This window comes from Sceloporus occidentalis, unplaced genomic scaffold (assembly GCF_023333645.1).
Source record: "Sceloporus occidentalis isolate IW3139 unplaced genomic scaffold, rSceOcc1.0.p SCAF_77, whole genome shotgun sequence".
Lineage (NCBI taxonomy): Eukaryota > Metazoa > Chordata > Lepidosauria > Squamata > Phrynosomatidae > Sceloporus > Sceloporus occidentalis.
Window position 1 is genome coordinate 2884372 of NW_028317057.1, and position 20632 is coordinate 2905003.

Consider the following 20632-nt stretch of genomic DNA (forward strand, 5'->3'; position numbering starts at 1 on the left):
GTAAAGCCTTGCATTAGCAGATGGGATGTGTTCAAACGTTAAGCCTTTGGGTAGATAGTGACGGCATCGTATCCCTCAGGTGGCCTCATGCGTGCTCTTGCATGGTTTTCACAGTACAGCTGACCCTCCACAAAGAAGTACCCTTTCTGCTTCAAGTTCAGGTTGCAGTCTTCACACACAAAGCATTCGGGATGACGGAGCTTGTCCCGAGCCTTCACAACAGTGCCGCTGTATCGATAATGAGTATTACTTAAACATATGCAACGCAAGAAAGCATACCATAATAAAGTAAGATTTAAAATAGTTCGTTTTAAACTTATCTATGATTAACTTGTCCTAACCTAAACAATGTATAAGTTCTCCTAGGTAAAGTTTAAACTGTTAATGATATGGCTATCGCTTAACCCTACCTATTACAAAACTACAAATATTTTCCTGGTCTCACAAAAGGAAAATGTGCCCTGAAATCCAGCACTCACAGGGTTAATCTCAAGTGTTACACATCTTATTCAAGAATATATCAAATTGCATCAAAGCACTAACCTCACAAACACAAATTTAGTATTTCTTACCCAGTTACATGGTACTAATAAGCAAATGCATTTTAGAGCACAGTTTTAAAATGTGATTATAGTACAAATGTTTATTTTCCTTTACAAAAAACATTATTAGTAGTTTGAATTAATGTACATTTACTAATACATAGATGTACATGAATCATCTCATGATGAAGTAAAATGTATTTCCCAACTGGGTTTGTACCTCTGAGACCACTCTTATTCTGTGATATAAACCATAGGCTGCATAGAAAACACATTTTCATTATTTGGTAAATCTACTTTATGGTGGCACAGCAGTACTTGTGGACAGGGTGTGATCAAATGTATTATGATTTATAATGCTCCATAATATACATATATAATATCATAAAGTGGTAGATGACTTACACTATGCCACTTCCACATTTGTCACAGACTGGCACCTTTTGCACAGATGCCGCTCCTGCATTTGGCTTAGTTAGCGGTGCCTTAACACTCCTTGTACCTGAAGGGCGATCTTTCAAATTAACACACAAGAAAAAAAAATGTTAAATGTTGAATTCAATATACTTGCTTATTTACATGTTTGTATATTCTCAAATATTGCATCAGTAGTTCTACAATGATAAATATCTTTGCCTTTCTTCATTAATTTAAATGTGTACATATGCTGATGTCTTTATTTGAAGGCAATGTCTTATTGTGCACACATTAATTAACAGACCACTTTGTTGGCCCAATAAAATGTATCCACGTCGACTAAATAATCGCTTTGCTTCTATTCTCACTACAAAAGACAAAAACACGTACAATAATGCGACTACTTACCAGGGTCATCGTCAACCATGTCCTGTAGAACTTTAAATGAACCAGACTGCCTAGGTTTGCTTGGATGCTCTGCGTCATCATGAAGAAGTTTGTATACATCTGACTGAGGCACACCGGCAGGCACCGGATCGCTGTGTAGTGGAAAATGATGTCATATAACATTACACACTGAGTCATTACACCTAATAGCAGAAGTATTGCTACTACTAAAGAAATGTTATAAAACTAGTCTGGTATCGACACTTCTGTGCCAAGGTATAGAATTATAGAACAAAACATGGACCCAAATAAAAGGGCCTTCCCGAAATAAAAAAGTTTCACTTAAACTCATTGTATGATTAAACCTTATGATAAACTTGCATGTGCATAAAATTATATGCTCCATGCGAACCCTTACCAGCAGCTTCAGTAGAAAGACCCCGCAAAGGGCCGAGTGGAAATATTTGGATCCTGAAGTAGGAAAAGTATCCCGATTCATACATTATTTTACAAGAAATGTGTGAGGGTCTCAGAATCACTCTCCACACTACTAATTTTGATAAAAGATCAAGCATCTGTGAACATTATATAGAATTATGTCAAAATGGACCCATAGGCTCAAGTTTCCGATTTGGACAGCTATTCAAAAATAGTGCATTTTAAGCGACGCTGTAAACTGCAAACTGTTACAAGTTGAAATATTAGCAAGATTAATGTACACTTGTGAACCTCAAGTTATGTCGTGATAAAATTAATATACTGAAATAAGTAATTTGTACCTTTTCCAAAAGAAAGCATGGTTGTTTTTAATATTTATTTAGTCTTTTGTCATTGTTCTGTGGACCCTCTTTTTCTTTAGTGATCAGTAAGGAATGAGGTTTCGTTGTCTGTATCTCTCATTTTAGAGAAGAACTGCTCATTTACACGCATAGTGGTATTTGTTTTCACGGTGCCTTTCCCAATGCAATCAACCCAGCAGTTGCATTTCTGTGTCACTGGCAGGGAAGCTGGATAGATAGGCTGGGTGCCAGCGAGACTGAATGGGATTTGCAGCACTACAGTGTTTGTTATAGAGGCATAGGGGGAGCTAAAAGGGAGACATGACTGCAGGAAGCAGAAGGTCATGTCACCCTGGCTCTCAGTCATAGAAGCCCTGATGGAAGTAGCAGGCAGCAGCGGAGGTTGTCTGCGACGTTCACCGGCTGCCACAGAGGAGGATCCAGGTCCCCTGCAGCTCTGCGTGGGATCCTCCTCTCTGGCAGGCAGCACGCGATGTACCCAGACAACCTCTGCTGCTGCCGGCACTTCCGCTGGGGCTTCTATGATGGAGCACCACAAGGTTATGGTGCGCTGGCGGTCGGTCATAGAAGCGACGGGCAGTAGCGGAGGTTACGTTCACTGGATGCAAGAGGAGGATCCAGAGCTAAATAAAAAGGGAAACAAAAAAACACCTGCCCAGAGCCTGTAACTGCGTGTCCTGGCCGTCGGGCCACGCAAATTGCGCATCCCTGTGCTAAACCCTGATTATAGGCTGCACTTTTCCCCCTAATTTAAGCCTTTAAAGTCTTTATAATTGCGCAAATACAGTATAACATACTAAACAATTTAAGTGCAGGAAATCTAAGACAAATAAAAAAAATAAATGTACCCCTTTACATTTCTTTTTTTGAGATGCCTCTTGTATATGGACATTCAGCAATATAGAAAAGCAAAGAAAAAATATGATAGTATAATATCATCACAGACGAATATTATTGGTTGCGCTTTCTCTATTCACCCTCAAAGATTGTAGTTGTATCACGGGTATGGAGTAGTAGGATATCACCAACTGATGTCTTACAGGCTTCCCCAACTTCAACTCCAGCAGGAGTAGATTCCTTCCAATTTGATTTGAAGATCAATACCAAATTGGGACCAATAAATACCAATATTAAACATATTTTCTTAGGAACTTGGTATTAATCTTGGTTTTGTAAATTTTGATACAAATACAAGAGGCAAATATAATTTTTTTATTATTATTTCCTGCACCTAAGCGCACTGTTATATTTTATTTATTTTGTTATTACATTATACCCTTATGTGGTGCGACACAGTTCTTCGGCTGCTTTGTGATAAAGCAGGTTGGGTATCAGCTGGATTGCAGCCCCACTGCACAGAACATTATCTAAAACAAATGTTGTGTGCTGTATTATTTTAGCATTTCCATATGCAGCTCCTAGCCTTGGTTGACACGACATCGTTAATAGATCAGCGTTTCTGAATATAATTTGATGAATGTACCCATCAGAGAAATATTGCGCTGTAGTGTAAAAGTGTTTATATGTGTATTTGTACACTGTGTACCTCATCTGTGGCTTCTCCCCTAGTATGGTAGAAACCTGGCCTTGTAGACTTTCCATTATGTTGTCGTCAGAATAGAGCTGCATGGGTGTATTGAACTGAGCATGCACAATCTTCACGCCGGGAAGCTCCATTTCCAAGGGGATGTTAGGTGCAATCCGAGAAGCGGCTTTCAGCTCACAAGGATCTATAGTGCCAACAGTGCTTGCGGTGGAAGGAGTGCTGCGCCCGCTGCCGGGGTCAAAACCTGAAGGAGTGCTGCTTCCACTGTGTGAACCAGCCAGTGAGGGAGGCAAGGAGGTGCAAGAAACAAGTGCAAACATATGAGCAAGACAGAGAAAAGAGAGCAATACGTTTTGTGCATTCAGAAAGTGATAGAAAGCAGCAGGCATGCAGACAGCGGGAATCACTGGGAATGACGAGCATGAGGAAAGTGGGGTGAACAGATGGATTACACTGGAGGGAGAGTGCAGGCAACACCGAGCGGGTATCAGCCGGTATTCTGTTTAATTTACCAACTTCACCTCACTAGTTCTAACTTTCAGAACTTTCAAGGTTTCCTCCAGTTTTATCTTCCCTCTCACTTTTTCTCATTGATCCTGCCTCCTCTTTCAACAACGCAACTGCAATTAGAAACAACCTTTGCTATCTCCAGGCTACTGACGTGACAGCTGCAATCTTTCATCCTTGCCCAAGCGGCGCACCATAACCCATTCCAGGGCAGGAACCCTTCTTCTTGTGAGCGAGAGGCTTCAGGTAGGGGTGAGGCGAGTTACGCACAAGGGCAGAGCTAGCCAAGCATTGGATGTGGTTAACTGTACAATGGATGGGGCTAGCTGCTGATAAGGAGAAAAGAGAAGCAGCACTTCACCTGTAGACTCCAGGTCAACCCTGGACAGTTCCTAGAAGTCACATCCCTCCTCAGCCTCTGAGATTGTAAACTGCAAAGAGCAGGGTCTTGCCCTCCTTTTGAACCAGTATATCTTACGCTTGCATTATTGTGTTACTGATATTCTCACTGCAGTGTAATAGCACCCCAGAATCTGCTGGTGATTATATAGAAATATAATAATTTTATTTTAAAAGCCAACTGAAAACATTTCCCAATAATCTACTGCAGTAAAACACCGTGGCTTAGAAACTGTTCCGGAGGCGGCATTACTTTCCCTGCTGGCTGACTGCCGCTCTCGCAGTATTCAATAATAATAATAAGCGACACGCGATGTATGTGCGTAGTTATTAATGCTTTCCTATTAGTGTGATATTAGAACACAACTCCTGCACTGCTGACTGTAAAGCTGCCGTGTTAGCCGTTGTTAAATGCTGATTGCATGCGGAATAGATTCTTGCAGACTTCTGAAACATTTGTTGATGGATGTGATGAGATTAACCATTTATTACATTCACTAATAAATTCTTGCTACACACGGGAGACCTTTTTAAGGCTTGGGAAGCTTTCTATTAATAGTGCTTTATTACAAAGAGTTAGGGGTCACTTTTGCTGTTATTTGGAAACAAACCACAAATGATAAGTGTCCTGTTTGCAAGTAAAGGGATAATGCAAATATTCAAGCTCCTGGAAGAACTGCTTACTAAATGGGCCTGTTGGAGATATTGCATGTAATGAGCCTATTGGGATCTACATAAAGGCAGAATTAAGTACAAAGAGCAGACTTGGTGACCCAATTGGTTCTTTTGTGCCATCTGTATTCTTTTTTGGGTTTATGAAGTGGATTCTATACATAGATCTGGATATGGGCAAAGCAAGACTTTTCATATATCCAATAAAACCGAATCTCGCTGCACATTTATAGGACTGTTTTACATGCACACAAAACACACAGTAAAATGTTTATAACCTGCTTCGGCCTGGCAGTATGAAAGGCTTAGGCCGGATATTATGCTTGTGCTCAAAGTATCCCAAATCCTGTAGGACAGAAAACAAATTGAGCAAGGCTATCCATAAGTGTCTGGTTGGTTAATTAATACCAATTCTAACATTAAACTTCATAGGAAAACAAAATATATCTATGCTATAACACAGAAGAAAAGATACAATTATTACAAAGCAGAATGCATTATTTATTTTGTACCATCCTCCAGGCAAATGGAATATGTTTGCAGCAAATGCTGCCGTAACCTTTTAAGAGGAAGAAAAAACAAGCAAAAACATTGGGGTTTTTTTTTTTTTACCAGTAAGTATTTTACAACACTTTGATTCCAGTTTATTCCATTATTCAGTTTACAGTCTATTTTGGCTATTTATCAGGGAAAAAAAAGGATCATGAACACTTTGAAAGAGTTTTGCTTTTTCCGAACACAAATATTTATATTGCAAAAGCAGTCATCTTTTATTAGTTATTCTCAGCATAACAAGACCATTTGTAACATAATTAAAAATAACAGTATTGGACAGTATTGTATAAGATGGGTAAGTTTATCTTATGGATCCTCGCCTGTATGTCAATGAGCTATGTCCAAACAGATGAGGGTCCTGAGTTAGCTGTGTTACAGACAGAGCACGTAAATCAGACGCAACACATGCCATACACGAAAAAGGTAATACTTACATCTGTTCTGCATTAGGAATAAGCCCCCGCATCTGTCCATGGAATGCGTCCTTGATGTTGCCAGATGAATAAAGCCCGATTGGGGTGTTATAGGAAGAGCTCACTACCTGTTTTTTGTCACCAATGTTTACTCCTGCTACAAATGGCTGTGCTCTTCTGTTATGAGCTGTACCAATGGGCTTGAACGCCTGTGTACATTTAGATGAAACACACCAAGCTACAGTTCATGCATGTTAAACACACAACAAGCAACGCTTTTTGGGGGTGATTTACAGCATTGTTGCAGGGATAAACTTAGAAACGTTTTTTTTTTCCTAAAATCCAAAAAATAGATCTAAAGTAGCGGATCTCATGGATAACTATTTTTTCCACCAAAAAAACTAAACAGACTAAAGTAGTGCAACAGACACACACACGTGTGTGTGTGTATATATATATATATATATATATATATATAATGCAATAATTATGTGTATACATAAATATTATGCTTTGGGCATAACAGCCACTGCTGTTGCTTTTTATAAATCACCCCCATTGTTAAAAAAAAACACATTAATGGTAAATTTCACCACTTGACATTAATTTGTTAATCATTTGCCAACACATTCTGTAAAAAATGGTTTGGGTGTATGTATGTGTGCGTGTGTGTGTATATATTAAATATAAAAACCTAAAATCCCTTAGTGATATAGATTGCATCATATAATATTGGTGATTATGTACGCTGTGCTGTGTGACATAATCACTGCTTGTTCTGATCCCCAAGAGGCTGCCAAGCTATTCACAAATAGCTAAGGGGGAACGGGTAAGTGAGTATGTGCACGGGACGTAGAAATTAATCTATTATTCGTGCAACGTTTAGTGTGAAATATTCATTAAAATCATGGGATGATAAAAAAGATATCTAGAGTAGAATCTTGCGAACATAAGTTTGTGTTGGTCTGTCGGTTCTAGTTTTGTCATACCCCTGAGTGTATATATTGTAAGAAGCGTGGCGGAATAATTCTAACAATGATATGAAAATATGGTGGAAGTTCCCCTTTTGAAATCCAGCTGTTAATGCACATGGCAACGTGTCCTATGAATCATTCAGCAGAAGGCAGCTGTGTGCGAGTATACTTAATATTCCAAGACGTCTTAATCTCTTTACATTCAAAATATCTATCATGTGTCTAACAGTTGTTTCTAATCCGTTACAACACTTTATCTGCAAAGTGATGGTGTCAATGTTTTTCTTAAGGGGTTTTCCAGTTATTTCAAATGTTATAGAAAAAAACAATCTATTCTTTCACTTTCTTTCATATACTGCCGGCTACTGCTCGTGTTAAAATGAAAGTATTTTTTTTTTCATTTACCTGTGGTTCAGCTTCCAAGTTTATTTTATAAGGATGTGACTTTCCATCGTCACAGACCTGGGGAGACCACATCCTGGTTTCTGCTCTAGGAAAGGAGAAAAAAAAGACTGTAATATTTATATATATTGCTCACAATGCTCAATTATAAACTATCACTATATAGATAAGGTCCTTTTTAAATGTTACTGAGAAGGTGGTATATAAGAGAAACAGTCTCTCCGCACAAGTGGTAGAAGCTAAAACATGCTTTAAACATGCATGGGATAGGAATAAAGCTATCTTGGATCTAAGACAAGACCAAGAAGTGATTAAGGGCTGAGTTTCTACATCAGACTGGATGGGCCGGCTGCTTCTCATCAATGTTTCTTTAATAATCTATAGAATTAAAAAGAGGTGTTGAGGGCTGAGTTGGCTCTGCATAGTTATAGTGCATAGCTGCAACAGAGTTGTCTTGCTGATTTAACTATGCAATATACAGGGCCAGCTTACTCATTCCTACAGGAGGAGCTCACTGAGCCTGTCCATTCCTAGTGTATGGCGAAGGTGATGAGTTTTGTTCACATGTGTACATATGCTCTCTTGGTTAAAGAGTGTAAACTCTTGTGCCTGCCCTTCCTCAATGTTTGTTTCCGTCCTTGTTCTAATGTGATGCATGTGCTACTTTTTCCATCGTCGCTGGTGAATTACTCGCGAGGCAAACTTGAAGTATGCATGGGTAGTGCATTTATGGATACATACCTGTCGATCTTTAAACAGAGTTGATCTGTTGCCGCTTTGATTCTGTCCTGTGCCTCTGCATGTGTCATGTTTTCCGTGTTGTACCCATCAATAGCAAGTATCATATCACCGGGACACAAGTTTGCCATAGATGATTTGCTTCCAGGAGTTATCTGGAATACATAAGTCACTGCTCTGAAACAAGTGTGGACATCTTTTTTGTAAATTTTTACTACATATTACTTCCAATGATCTTAATGTTGATATCCAAATTGGCCTTTGCTGTCCTGACCTTTTTCATCAAAGTCTCGTGCTGCCTTCACATGCAAACATCTCTTGAATTCATCTTCTCTTAGCCTCCAGACAAAAACTATAACTCTTATATTATATATATTATTATATATATATCATGTCCTGATGAAAGTCAGTAATGACTGAAACGTCGACTTGACTTTGAATAAAATGAAATTGTCAATTTAAAGACCTGGAGTGCTGACCATCTTTTTGAAAGTGTTTTATATATATATATATATATATAAATATATATATATATATCATTTCCTTTTGATGTTCATCACAAAAAACTTTTTAAGAATCTTTTTTTCAGTGTTTTTCCCCCAGAAAATGCCATTAGAATTGAAACTTGATTTAAGCTGGGTTGGAAGGCAACTTTCTAAATATATTACTAGGTGGTGTCCATACACAAAGTGTAACGAAACACACCCTATTGTTACACTTTGAAGAGTCAATGGGGCCTGAGCTGAATGATAATAGTTGTGGTTGTATGGAAAGACGACATAAACAGCAGTTGATATGTGATTACCAGGCTCTGAGATATATTTAGGACCAGTGCCCCAGGTGCATCATGTCATTTGTGTTTTCCAGTGTATAGGGTCTCAGAGACTCCTGTCTGTGTGTATCTGTTGTATTCCTAAACCATGACTCAGGTTCTCATAGTTTTTGAGTTTAGCATAACTTCATAAACTATTTTTACAAATACACTTGGCAATAACTATTGTCATCTATTATTCTGCCCTGCTTCGGCTATTACGTTCACCTAAGGAAGAAGGGGAACTCCCACCAAAAGTTTTCTTTAAAAAAAAAAAATAATATAACATGTTTTTAGTCACACCATCAGCCATTTGTTTGCGCTCTGCTTCTGTTATCGTAGCCCATTCTACTACGCTTACACAGGCTCCTGTTATTTTCTTAACAAATTTTGTTAAATATGTCAATTCATGCAGTGTCTTCTTGCTTGTCAGTGTCTTTTTGCTTGTCAGTGTCTTCTTGCTTGTCAGTGTCTCCTTGCTTGTCAGTGTTTCTTCTCTCTTCTGTCTTCTTCAGTGGCCAGCTTGTCCTGGCTCTCTGCAGCGTTATCCCAGCCTGGTGTATTAGTTTTGTGACAGGGCGCACCTTCTGTTGTGGAAGTGGAACACCAGGCCAGAATACCGCAGACGGATACGTGGAGAAAGAGAAACCTTTCTGCACTTATCTTTCATTTCCATCTCCATTATTCTGGTCTGGTGTTCCACTTCCGCGACAGGGTGGAGCCTCAGCAGACAGCCTCTTCCCCATTTCTCTAAGGGGGGGGGGCGGCTGCCAAGGCTCCGCTCTGTTGCAGAAGAGCCCTGGGTAATGTAGGGGAGAGCCAAGAGAAGAACAAGAAGAGGAGCTGCAGAGACATGAAAGGGGTTGTCAGAGAAGGCAGGAAAATGTTAGAGAGTGAATGACAACAAATCTAGTTTCTTTGAATTCTTTGAACTGAAGGAGCAGGAAACAAAATTTGTCGTCCCAAAAACAGAAGGACCAAAAACGAAACAAAAAAGTAGCCTGAATCGTTTCTGGTCCGTTTGATCCATGTCTATTTCCTTATAACACTGCCTGTGGTAAACAATGGGATGACACAGTCTTAATCACCCAGCCAGACACTTTGTGGTGTTTCACCAGGAAAAGATCACATGATTGACAACAATGGTAGCCCAAATCTGCCTAGTGTCAGGGCTTGGGTAAGCAGGTCGGGTAGGAGCCCTGTTGCAGTAGATACCAGAGGCTCTGTTTGTACCCCACGATGCATATTGACAGGTAGGAAGGTACAGACAGGCGAAAAGAAACACACCAAAGGCTGGATATTATTATGAGATAGTCTGTATTGGAGTAAGCTGACTAGTCAGGTAAGTAGAACACAGGACTGGTCCTGACTGGCAATATGGCTAGAGAGCCCTCGGACAGGGCACATGGCTGGACAGCCCTTACGCAGGGCATCGGACACACGGCAGTGATCCCTCAGGCATGGCAGGCGTGTCAGGCAAGCTGGGTCAGTACCAGGAGATCACGAATAAGAGCCAAGAGCAATGTCAGGACAAGCCGGGTCAAAACAGGTATAATCCAACAGAACTAATAGGAACCGCACAGGGCCAGGAAGCAGAGAAACAGCATGGCTGAATACACTGCAATACAATAAAAGCAGTTTTTTGTCAATGCTGGACTACAGCACTGTATATGGCTTAAAGACCCTGGACTTCCTTACAGACTTTATAATAGGATCATGTACCCTCCTCACCAAAGAGCTGAACCTGAAATGATTAGTTCTTGCCTTCAATTTAATTGATACCAAAACCACTGCCTGTATACCTCACGTGCATACCCTACAACAAACTACTTCATTTGGCACCATACTAACCAAAGGTACAGAAGAACATGGCTACTCATACAAAGAGATTTGTTAAATTGTAACATTTTTAACACATTGCCTTAACTCATTTCCTTAAGAAAAATATATCTAACCTGAGATTTTCCAAGATTGATTTCATTCAAAGATATATAATTCTACATTTATTTTTTTATGTTGGTGACTTATAGAAATGATATATATATATTCTTTTCTCTCGCCATGCTAAGTACACTTTGACTTGTCAAACCAGCATGGATACTGTTACTGTGAAACAATAACTTTTTTGTGGTGAGATTTTGCACTAAAAATAGACAATATTCTGGCATCAGAAAATTCACATTATTCCCTAGGGCTGTTAAAACGTACATAGCAAACAGGAATTTGGCTGGCTTTTCAGAATTGCTATGATAATGCAAACCATTAATCTTTTATTCCAGAATCGATCATTTCAAGGATGTGGTGCAAACAACAATAAGTATCAGTGTGTCTGTGGTTTCCGACAGAAACATAGTGGGGACATGGTCTGTGCCAGGGTCAATGTTTTTACGATTGTATAAATTAGGCAAGAAGCCAAAATATGTGATTATTATTAGGTTATCTATGCTTCAATGATCTTTGTAAGACTGAGTTGCAAAACCAATGTTTGAAACGCAGAAATAACTTTTGTGTGTTTGTTATTTTTGTAATTATTTGGCATCCGTGGGGATCAGTGGAATCTGACGGCAGGGCATATTTAAGGGAGAGTTTGCAGAAGGGTTGACTTCACTATACATTATGAAATGTCATCCTCAGAGAGCTTCTGCTGCAGAAAGAGCTTAGCTGGTGATCTATAATGCATAGTAAAATTAGTGAGATTTTTTTCTCCCATTACATTCTGAATTATACAGGTGCAGCTCAGATCCTCTTACCAGAGATATTTGCTAGTATTATTATTATTTATTGTTTTATATAGCGCCATCAAATTCCGTAGCGCTGTACAATGGGTAGACAGGACATAACAAGTAGTATGTAATATAACAAATTGACTAACAGAGACAACAGGTGAGGAGGGCCCTGCTCAAACGAGCTTACAGTCTAGTATTGGCCCTTCATAATGAAGTAGAGTTGAACCTACAACGTGTTAACTTTTCTTTTAGTGAATAAGCCGCAGCATTGTCATGGTATATTAAAAAATACACATACACATTTTTATTAAAAATACCAAGTACAGTATACGTAAGGCCTTTTTTTACTTTAGCTCTTAAGTTATTATATATGTGTCATTAGTCTTCCAGACCTCATTTGTAATTCAATAATTCAATGGGTTTTTAAAAAAAATTTAATTACATTTTTTTTTACTTTTGAACTTAGAAAGCAGTTCTGTCTTTTGACTGTCCGTATGAAGTTTTTGATTGTGCTACTGGGCATATGCAAGAGGGCAATATTACTTATATTGCAGGTTCAGCAGGAAAGGTCCTGCTTGGCTCCCGGACTACTAGCATCATCTTGAGAATGTGACTTGGGTCCGAAGCCACTGGCGCTGAAGGTATTAGTTTACTTCTAATACTATCTCATCACAAACTGTGTAAACTATTAAGTATTCCTGTACATTCTTGGGAATGAAATGGAGCTTGTAAAGAAGGATACTTTGCAATTGATTTACTGTGACATATATTTAATGTTTTTTTCCATGTGAGAATAATACATTTACCGTAGTACATTGCCCTAATGTTTCAGCACGCGACTTATTTAAGAAAATACTTAAAAATAATGTGTTTAGCCTGTGTGATTGCTAATTTCCCGGTAAGTCAATATGAAATCTTGACTGTAAACTGAGCTCTTGTTAAGTGAAAGGATTACGACTAATGGATCTTGTACCGGGTCTTAGAATAGAACAGGCTTCCCTCCTGTTTTGATAGCGCTCAGCTTGGAACATCCTTGCAATCCAAACTGGTGAGCACATTGGATGAACATACTTTGATACAGTCAACAAGTGCTAAATGAGCTTACATCCTACAATTCAAAAATAAAATGTTTCATTCTCTTCTTATTAAAATATAATATAAATATAAAATGTATTTATATATTTATTTTGTATTTATATATGTATTTATATAATTTTGGATGCTCTGTGATTAGGACATTAGAAAAATGAGAAGATACACTTATAGTTATCTATGCTCACTTAAAACCACACTAGTTTATATTCGAGTAGATATATGGATAAGCCTCCATTGCTTATGCATTTCAACTTAATAGACTATCTATATACTTTAATATCTAAGGGTGGCTTGTAGTATTAAAAAAACATTTGAAGGTCCTTCTCAAACACAAGTAAAGGATCTATGTACATGTAAACTGAAAACATAATACATATGCTCTGTAGGTGATTTAATTATTAAAGCAATTTATTGATATATTATAAATATAAATCCATTCATACTTTGCATTTAGGTAGCTGCTTAATCTGTTTAAGCAGCGCAACCTCTTTTGATGGAAACAAAATGATCTCACGGATATTTGTGTTCATAAGTTGTCATGCATTTTATGAGACTCCTGTCACTTATTCTAATTAACCAATCATTAATATATTGACCCTAAAAGAGGAAATACATCCTCATCAGATATTACCAAACTGCCTTACTAATATGGTCTTAATACTCAGGTCTGTACTCTCCATTCATATAAGGTTTGTAGTCTTCATTATGTTGTGTTAACAGCTAAATATAACAGGTGTATGTAGAAGATGAGCTTTGCTGGCTGCAGGGGTCAGAGTGACTTAGATGTGCTTGGCAGATATGAACCCCAGATGTTAGAATACTTTTGTGAATGTCTGTGAGCAATGTGTTTCTTATGTGAAGGTTATAAGGAGAATTCACACAGTAGTAGAAGGCAACAACATATCGATGAAAAGAGTGAGGAAAATGCAAAGCATTGCATATGAGCCTCTTTAGAAGAAACAAATCTCTCTTCTGCTGCAGTCTCCCTTTTCTAGGAGCTTAGAGCGTTTGGTGGATATGGGGATAAAACCATGTTTTACAACCATAAGTCCCACTAATGTGTGTAGAAACAGCAGAAATTACAATTTGTAAATAAAAAACACATCTTTTCTCTTCCGAAAGTCCAATTACAAAAAGAAGTGAAAAAAAAGTCTCATTACAAAATCCCAAAGCTTTCCCCATGCCCATTGGGAACTGTAGCTATAGATTGGTAACATAATCCAGGATGTGACAAAAAGATTAATTGTGGAGTCTGGAGTTGTACAGAAAAAAAGATCACACACCCAGCACCCTCTACCCATAAAACCATAAATAACATAAATAACAGCAGATAACACGCATTCGGCTCATCTACTCTGCCCATTTTTCCTGATGTTGGGACTCAAACCTTAATCAGCCCTTTTGTCTTGTCTTAGATTTTGTCCTGTAGGGCAGAGAAGTTGAAATTGGATTGTAAAATTCTAATGTCACAATGTTACCTTTTCTTTATTGTGTATCTATCATTCCCCTTGAAGTTATCTTTTTTACTATACAGCCTAATGTTGTAATGTCAGACTGTTAGCCTATAGCTTGCTTTATGCGTCTAATTGAACTTGTTATGGTGAATGCCTGATCCAACGCTACTAATCTATCCCAGGGCATATCCTCTTAACAGGGAACAAAGCTCGGCTATTTTATGGATACTTTCCAACCGACTTTCTGGGAAACAAAATCTACCGATCTAGTTAATTAACAGAACATTTAATTCATATTATAGACCTCCAGCTGTTGTTGAACCACAACTCATGTGAATACCAGCCGGTCTGTGGCCATTCAAATGATTATAACTTTCCCCCCAGACCTTACAGAATGAAGGTGACGCTATATTCCGTATTGAATAATACAAGAGAAATTAACAAGGCAGTCGGATGAAGCAAGGAACTGCAGACATGATCGCAGTCAGTACTGGTGGGACGTTTGGGTGCTTGGCTGACAGCTGGCTCACAGAATTAAACGCTTCCTGTGCAACACCCTGGGTGGCCGCTTTCTGGTGGTCTTCTGTAAAGTAAATTTTACCGTCAACATTAATATTAGTATGTTGACATTGGCACCAGCTTATGTGTTGTGACCATATCTGAACTGACATCACATACATGCAGAAACTACATTTTGCTGGATTTCATTTAGTTTATAGTTACATACTGACATCAGTAATTTTAAGAAATACTCTAGTTGCTCCTTCTATGTAGAAATCATATTAATGGCAGTTTTCTGCCTATTACAATAGCAATGGAGTCAATGAAGATGATTCCGCTTTTCACTCTGTAAAACCCAACACCAGTCTGTCATCAAAACTGTTTATGTGTTGGAGTTTTTTATCCTTCTTGATTACCAAGCCCATGTACTGGGTTTATGTTTACAGCTATTGACTTAGTTTTTTTGCCATGTGATTAGCCAGACAGCCAGAGTGTATACAAGTTACATCATGGCTGGGATTGCTATAGGTTTACGTGCCTTCTTATGTCAGCTGCTTGGCAGGTGCACAGAGAAGGCTGTCCTCGGCACGCTCCCTCGGTGCATATGTTCAGTTTAATAATACCACCTCCTTCCTTTGGCAAGGACAACCCTCTCTGGAGCACATTCATTTCATGTTTCAGTAGACAAGACCCTTATGTGAAATGCAATATGCCTTAACCAAAGGGTATAATCCGCCCAATGTTTCACAGCAAACAGGAAAAATGGGCAGACTAGATGGTCCCCGAATGCTGTCAAATACTATATTTCTTATATAATGCGGAGTACTCGGCACACAGCGAAATAATGTCATAGAGTTCCATCATGTTGTAAGAAAGAAATATATATAAACTAAATAATCAAATATCCCTGATCTTCTCCGCTTCCTTCTATAGCATGGTAATGATATAAGTTCAACAGCTGAGTATACAGTGAAGCTGTGCAGTTTGCATAGCAGCTGTAATTAGAATCGAGAGCAGAGGTCTGGCAATGACTGAACGAGTAACAATTATATATGCACATTCTAGATTGTAAGCTTACGGGCATGGTGCTCTTTATCTAATGTAGCAGTTTGTCTTAGTCTGTCAGTTCTAGTTTTGTCATACCCTTTGAAAGTATGTACTGTAAGAAGCGCTGTGGAAATATAAATTGATGATCATCATATTGTAATGTTATGAAAGTGAAATATACTATAACCCACCAGTATTGATGGTTATTACATGGTTTTATTAATTAAACCAGGAGTTTGCAGATGGCTCACTGATTTCACTAGCCCCATTGAGCTTCTGCAAAAAAGGGATGTTAAATGATTTGACATATAAGAAATAACTTTCCCATACACGAATGGTTAGTGGTTCAATCATACAGATACCATCTGTGGCATGTACATGATCTGTGTGGATACAGCGTTCTATTACGCATTGTGTATTGACGCTGGATTGCTACGTAATGACCCCATAAGTCAACGCGGCTACCACTGATGGCTTTGATACAAACATACAAGCTTAGATCTCCAAATCGGCCGAACACAACACACCGCTGGCACAACCTCTAAATCCAGAACCAATCTGTTAGTAGAGGGCACAACCGCCTGCTAAACTGTGCTAGACAAATGCCTTGTAGGTTAAAGGCTTTAATTACTAGAATTGTTAATGAGTTGCCATGGAAGAACCCTTCTTACAATGGAAACTCAACCAGGGTTGGCCCCGTATTATGACATGTTTGTCATCATTTTGTGGATAAACCCCATTGTGCTTTTCATGACACGACGCCTGTTTAATTTCAATTTTTAAACCCACACTTAATTGTGAAAATTAGAGTCCAGCCAACCAAACCGGATAGCTTTAGATTAAAGACAATGTGATGCCGTTCACACAGCTTTATAATCTGTTTTTCATTGTAGGGTATTATTGTATTTTTCTGGGCCTGAATGCACAGCCCAAACAGCTAGTATTTTCTTTTAATTTTTAAAGGTTTTGTGAATTTACTAACAAGCAGGTTAAAATTCTTGATAGATATGGCACACATATCCAGTTTAATAATTATAATAAATTATAGCACAGTAATGATAGTAGAGGAGCATTAACTGAAGCTCCCTGTATGTTTTCCCTGCCCTGAATAAGTGTATCTTTTCCATTTTAAGGACATGAATCACTGGAAAGAGCCATTGATTGCAGAAAAAATCCAAATATCTTCAAATTATTTGCATAAAATGATGTTAAAAAAAAGTTAACAATTGGGTATTTTATTAAGGATTTGGTGAAGTATTTCACCATATGGTTTCATAAATTCAGCTCCTGCAGACACCTTTTACTAACTGTCCATGTAGCTTCAATGAGCAAAATATGTCATCCCAAACTGTATTATCTATTAGTCTTCATAGAGAAGGAAACTTAACCCTTGTCTGGGTTGTTTAAAGGAATGTTTCTGTAAGTTCTGTCTCACTAGGTCAGATTTCTTCTCTAAATCTCTGATCTCAAAGTTGCACAAGCCTTAAAAAAACATTAAATTGCCCCAACATTTAGATGACAACGATGTACATTTTTTGTACCCCACCCCCAAGTTTAGCTAGTTGGGGGCCTGGGGCAGGAACTTATTTGCAGATGATTCCCCACCCCCCTCTCAAGCTCAGCAGCTAGCAGTCATTTTGCCAATGGACCTAACAGGTTTCTGCATACCAAGTGAGGCAGAAAATCCGGAAGGGCTGGCAAAGGGTACAACCGCTACCTAAATCTTTTATTTACAAACTATACACCTTCCAAAAAAGCGACATCTTTTATAAGGCATTCAGTCTCATCAGTCTCATTCAGGGTCATCTGATCACCAATATATATATTTGTCTCACAGGAAGAAAATAATTATTATTTGTGCTTGAATTGCAGTTCCAAACATGACCACTCGGGGGTCAAGAGTAACAATGTGACTAGATCCATTCTGTGCTCTTCTAATACATTCCTCTTTTGCAAATTTAGCTTCTTTAGTATTGTGCTGTACTGTCAATAACTGACCAGTTGCATTAGGAATTTAATTTAATCAGTTATCTTGCATATTCTTCCCAACTTTTTAATGTATTTTAATGTAGTATCTCTAACTGTATGAATGTACATGGCTTTCATACTCAAAATTAGCCTAGTTATTTACATATGCCTCCTTATAATCCGAGGCCTCATATAGGGATCCAAACCAGTATATGGGAATCCCTTGGTTAAGCATTATGAGCCCATAGGTCTCAGCCATGAATCAGATGTTAGCTATGGGTGACTGATGAAGTACATTCCATGCCTAGTTACAGACCATATTTGGGAAGTATTAACTTACAATTTTTTAAATGTTGGGAACTCTCACTGGTTTGAGATCCAGTGGCCTTAAGACTTCAATGCAACCTTGTCGCTCCCACTTATCTTTACCCTTCAAAAAATTGTGATTCAGCACCAGGCAAAAAAGCTGTAAAAACACTAGTGTCAAGGGGTCATCATGCGACATAAAAGTACTATTAATTAATAGTAAAATGTTTTATTCCATGGAGTTGATCCAGGTGTACTTCTTTTCAAAGTCAACAATATTGTGTAATATTTTTCCTCATTTATAAAGATTTTTATTAGTAATAATATTAATCTCAATACACTGATACACCTGTTGAAGGTGCACTGATCCACAAAGTTTAGTAAGAAATCATGAAGGCATTTATTAATCATTCTGATAATAGAAGAGCAAATTCGAGTAAAGAGGTACAGAGCAGCACAAAACCTAGTTTAAACTTAATCAAATTGCTAGATTTTATAGAGGCAACAAAAGGCTGCCCTTATTGTGAATCTGAATAAATACTCTTTTTTTATGCATACCACCCTTTTCCTAAATACCATTTGGTAGACAGAAACCAGGCAGCTGATCCTACCGACAACATACCAAACCAGACACCACCTGCTGCAGGCACAAAGCCAGATGCCCTCATCTAAACATCCTACAGACCACCTATACTAATCATTTATACCCAGAAATCAAGTATTGTGTGTATGTGTGTGTGTATATATATATATATATATATATATATATATATATATATATATATATATATATATACATAATATACATATATATATTCACACAAAGTACAACTAAAAAATAATCTTGCCAAGTAACACATCAAAGATAAAGAAATGAAAGCCCTGCGAACTGGAGCCAGATCACTTACCCTAGAGATGACCAGAGGCTGGTTAAAATCTATGCCCCCAGTTAGCCTGAAACCCCAGGGAGCAGGTCCAGGGAGGACCACATTCTGTGGCATCTTCACTGTAACCGGTGAGCCTTAATGTAATTGGTAATGGAAAGTTTGTAACAATGTCTCACACACTGGTCCTGAGGTGGTATCCCCTCCTCTTGCAAGCAGCAGCCTGATCCCTTGATGCCTTATGATCTTCTCTTTATCCCTTTGCTCGGGCTGACGTCATAACCTGGTCAGGGGACTTGGAGAGGGAGGGAGGAGAAGTTTTTAGAGGAGGTGGATAATGACCCCCCCTTCCCAAGTCGCAGGGGCACTTCGTCATGCAATTCAAATACTTTTAACACTTGCAATGCCTCAACTGGCTAGGACTGTTCAATTTAGAGCTAATTGTCTAACACGAGCAATGATGTAATATTTGGCTTGCTTCCAGCTTTCAAAAGCACATTATTTAACCCTTTACAAAGCCATAGTTTTGCTCTCTGTAGAAAATGCTACATTGCTCATTGACCCCAACTCATTTAGTCAACGGTGGTTTTATGATACTATCAATATCTTCAGCAATGTTACTGTTTACCAACCAACATAGGTAGTGTGGATTGGGTACATATGTAAGAGCAGTTACAGGATCAGGTTTATGACATCATGCTCATACACAGTTCACAGTTAACCTTTAGGATAGTATTGAACATATTCAGGGCAAAGATTGTTATCCAGCTGGCAATCAGTTGCAAATATAAGCATACATTTAATTGTCATTCTAACAGTGTTGCACTATAGTAACCGATTATTCATAATCTATATATACGCCATGCATACTTATTTTCCCCGCAAAATTTTAACCTATACCACCTCTACCGGGAGGCTATTCTGCTAATCTACCACTGTCTCAGTAAAGGAAACATTTTCATGCATTATAAGTCATCTTATACATTAACTTCTATCCCTCTAATTGTCCTGTCATGGTGGGGCAATTGTCACCTGGACCTTAAAATATTTGGAGCCAGTACCTAAAGCCCTTATGATTATTATTAATTGTTTTATATATCACCATTATATGCTGCGGCGCTGTACAATGGGTAAACAGGACATAACAAGTAGTGTATAACTTATCAATTTGACTTACAGAAACACGAGATGACGAGGACGCTGCTCATACAAACTTTTCAGAGTACAGCTATTCTAACAAGAACTTCATATGGCATTTCTGTGATGACCGGATTGTTTGTTTGTATAATTTGTTTGTATAAGTATATTTTCTTTCTGTAAATGAATGTGGACAGCTGACCATCACACCTATATGTGCGTGTCGGACATCCCATTCCAATACCATGGGCATTAATACAGAGTTTGCCCTCCTTTGTGGCTATAGGAGTCTCTCTTCTGGGAAGTCTTTCCACAAGATTTTGGATTGTCTGCGGGAAATGTGTGCCCATA

General features: G+C 38.3%; 1 protein-coding gene across 5 annotated transcripts; it reads right to left on the reverse strand.

Annotated features, from left to right (window-relative positions):
* Positions 1 to 38: 38 nt before the first annotated feature.
* LOC149285578 (PDZ and LIM domain protein 3) lies at positions 39 to 19261 on the reverse strand. 5 transcript variants are annotated; one of them, XM_089495153.1, is made up of 8 exons: positions 19169 to 19261; positions 8356 to 8507; positions 7618 to 7702; positions 5549 to 5616; positions 3693 to 3947; positions 1368 to 1498; positions 948 to 1056; positions 39 to 228 (listed from the first exon to the last, which is right to left on the reverse strand). In XM_089495153.1, the coding sequence occupies exons 1-8, from the start codon at positions 19259 to 19261 to the stop codon at positions 39 to 41; spliced, it is 1083 nt and encodes a 360-aa protein (XP_089351279.1). The 5 variants fall into 5 exon arrangements, with proteins under 5 accessions (XP_089351279.1, XP_089351278.1, XP_089351281.1 ...); XM_089495152.1 differs by having other exon boundaries at positions 3693 to 3956; XM_089495155.1 differs by lacking the exon at positions 3693 to 3947.
* Positions 19262 to 20632: the final 1371 nt, after the last annotated feature.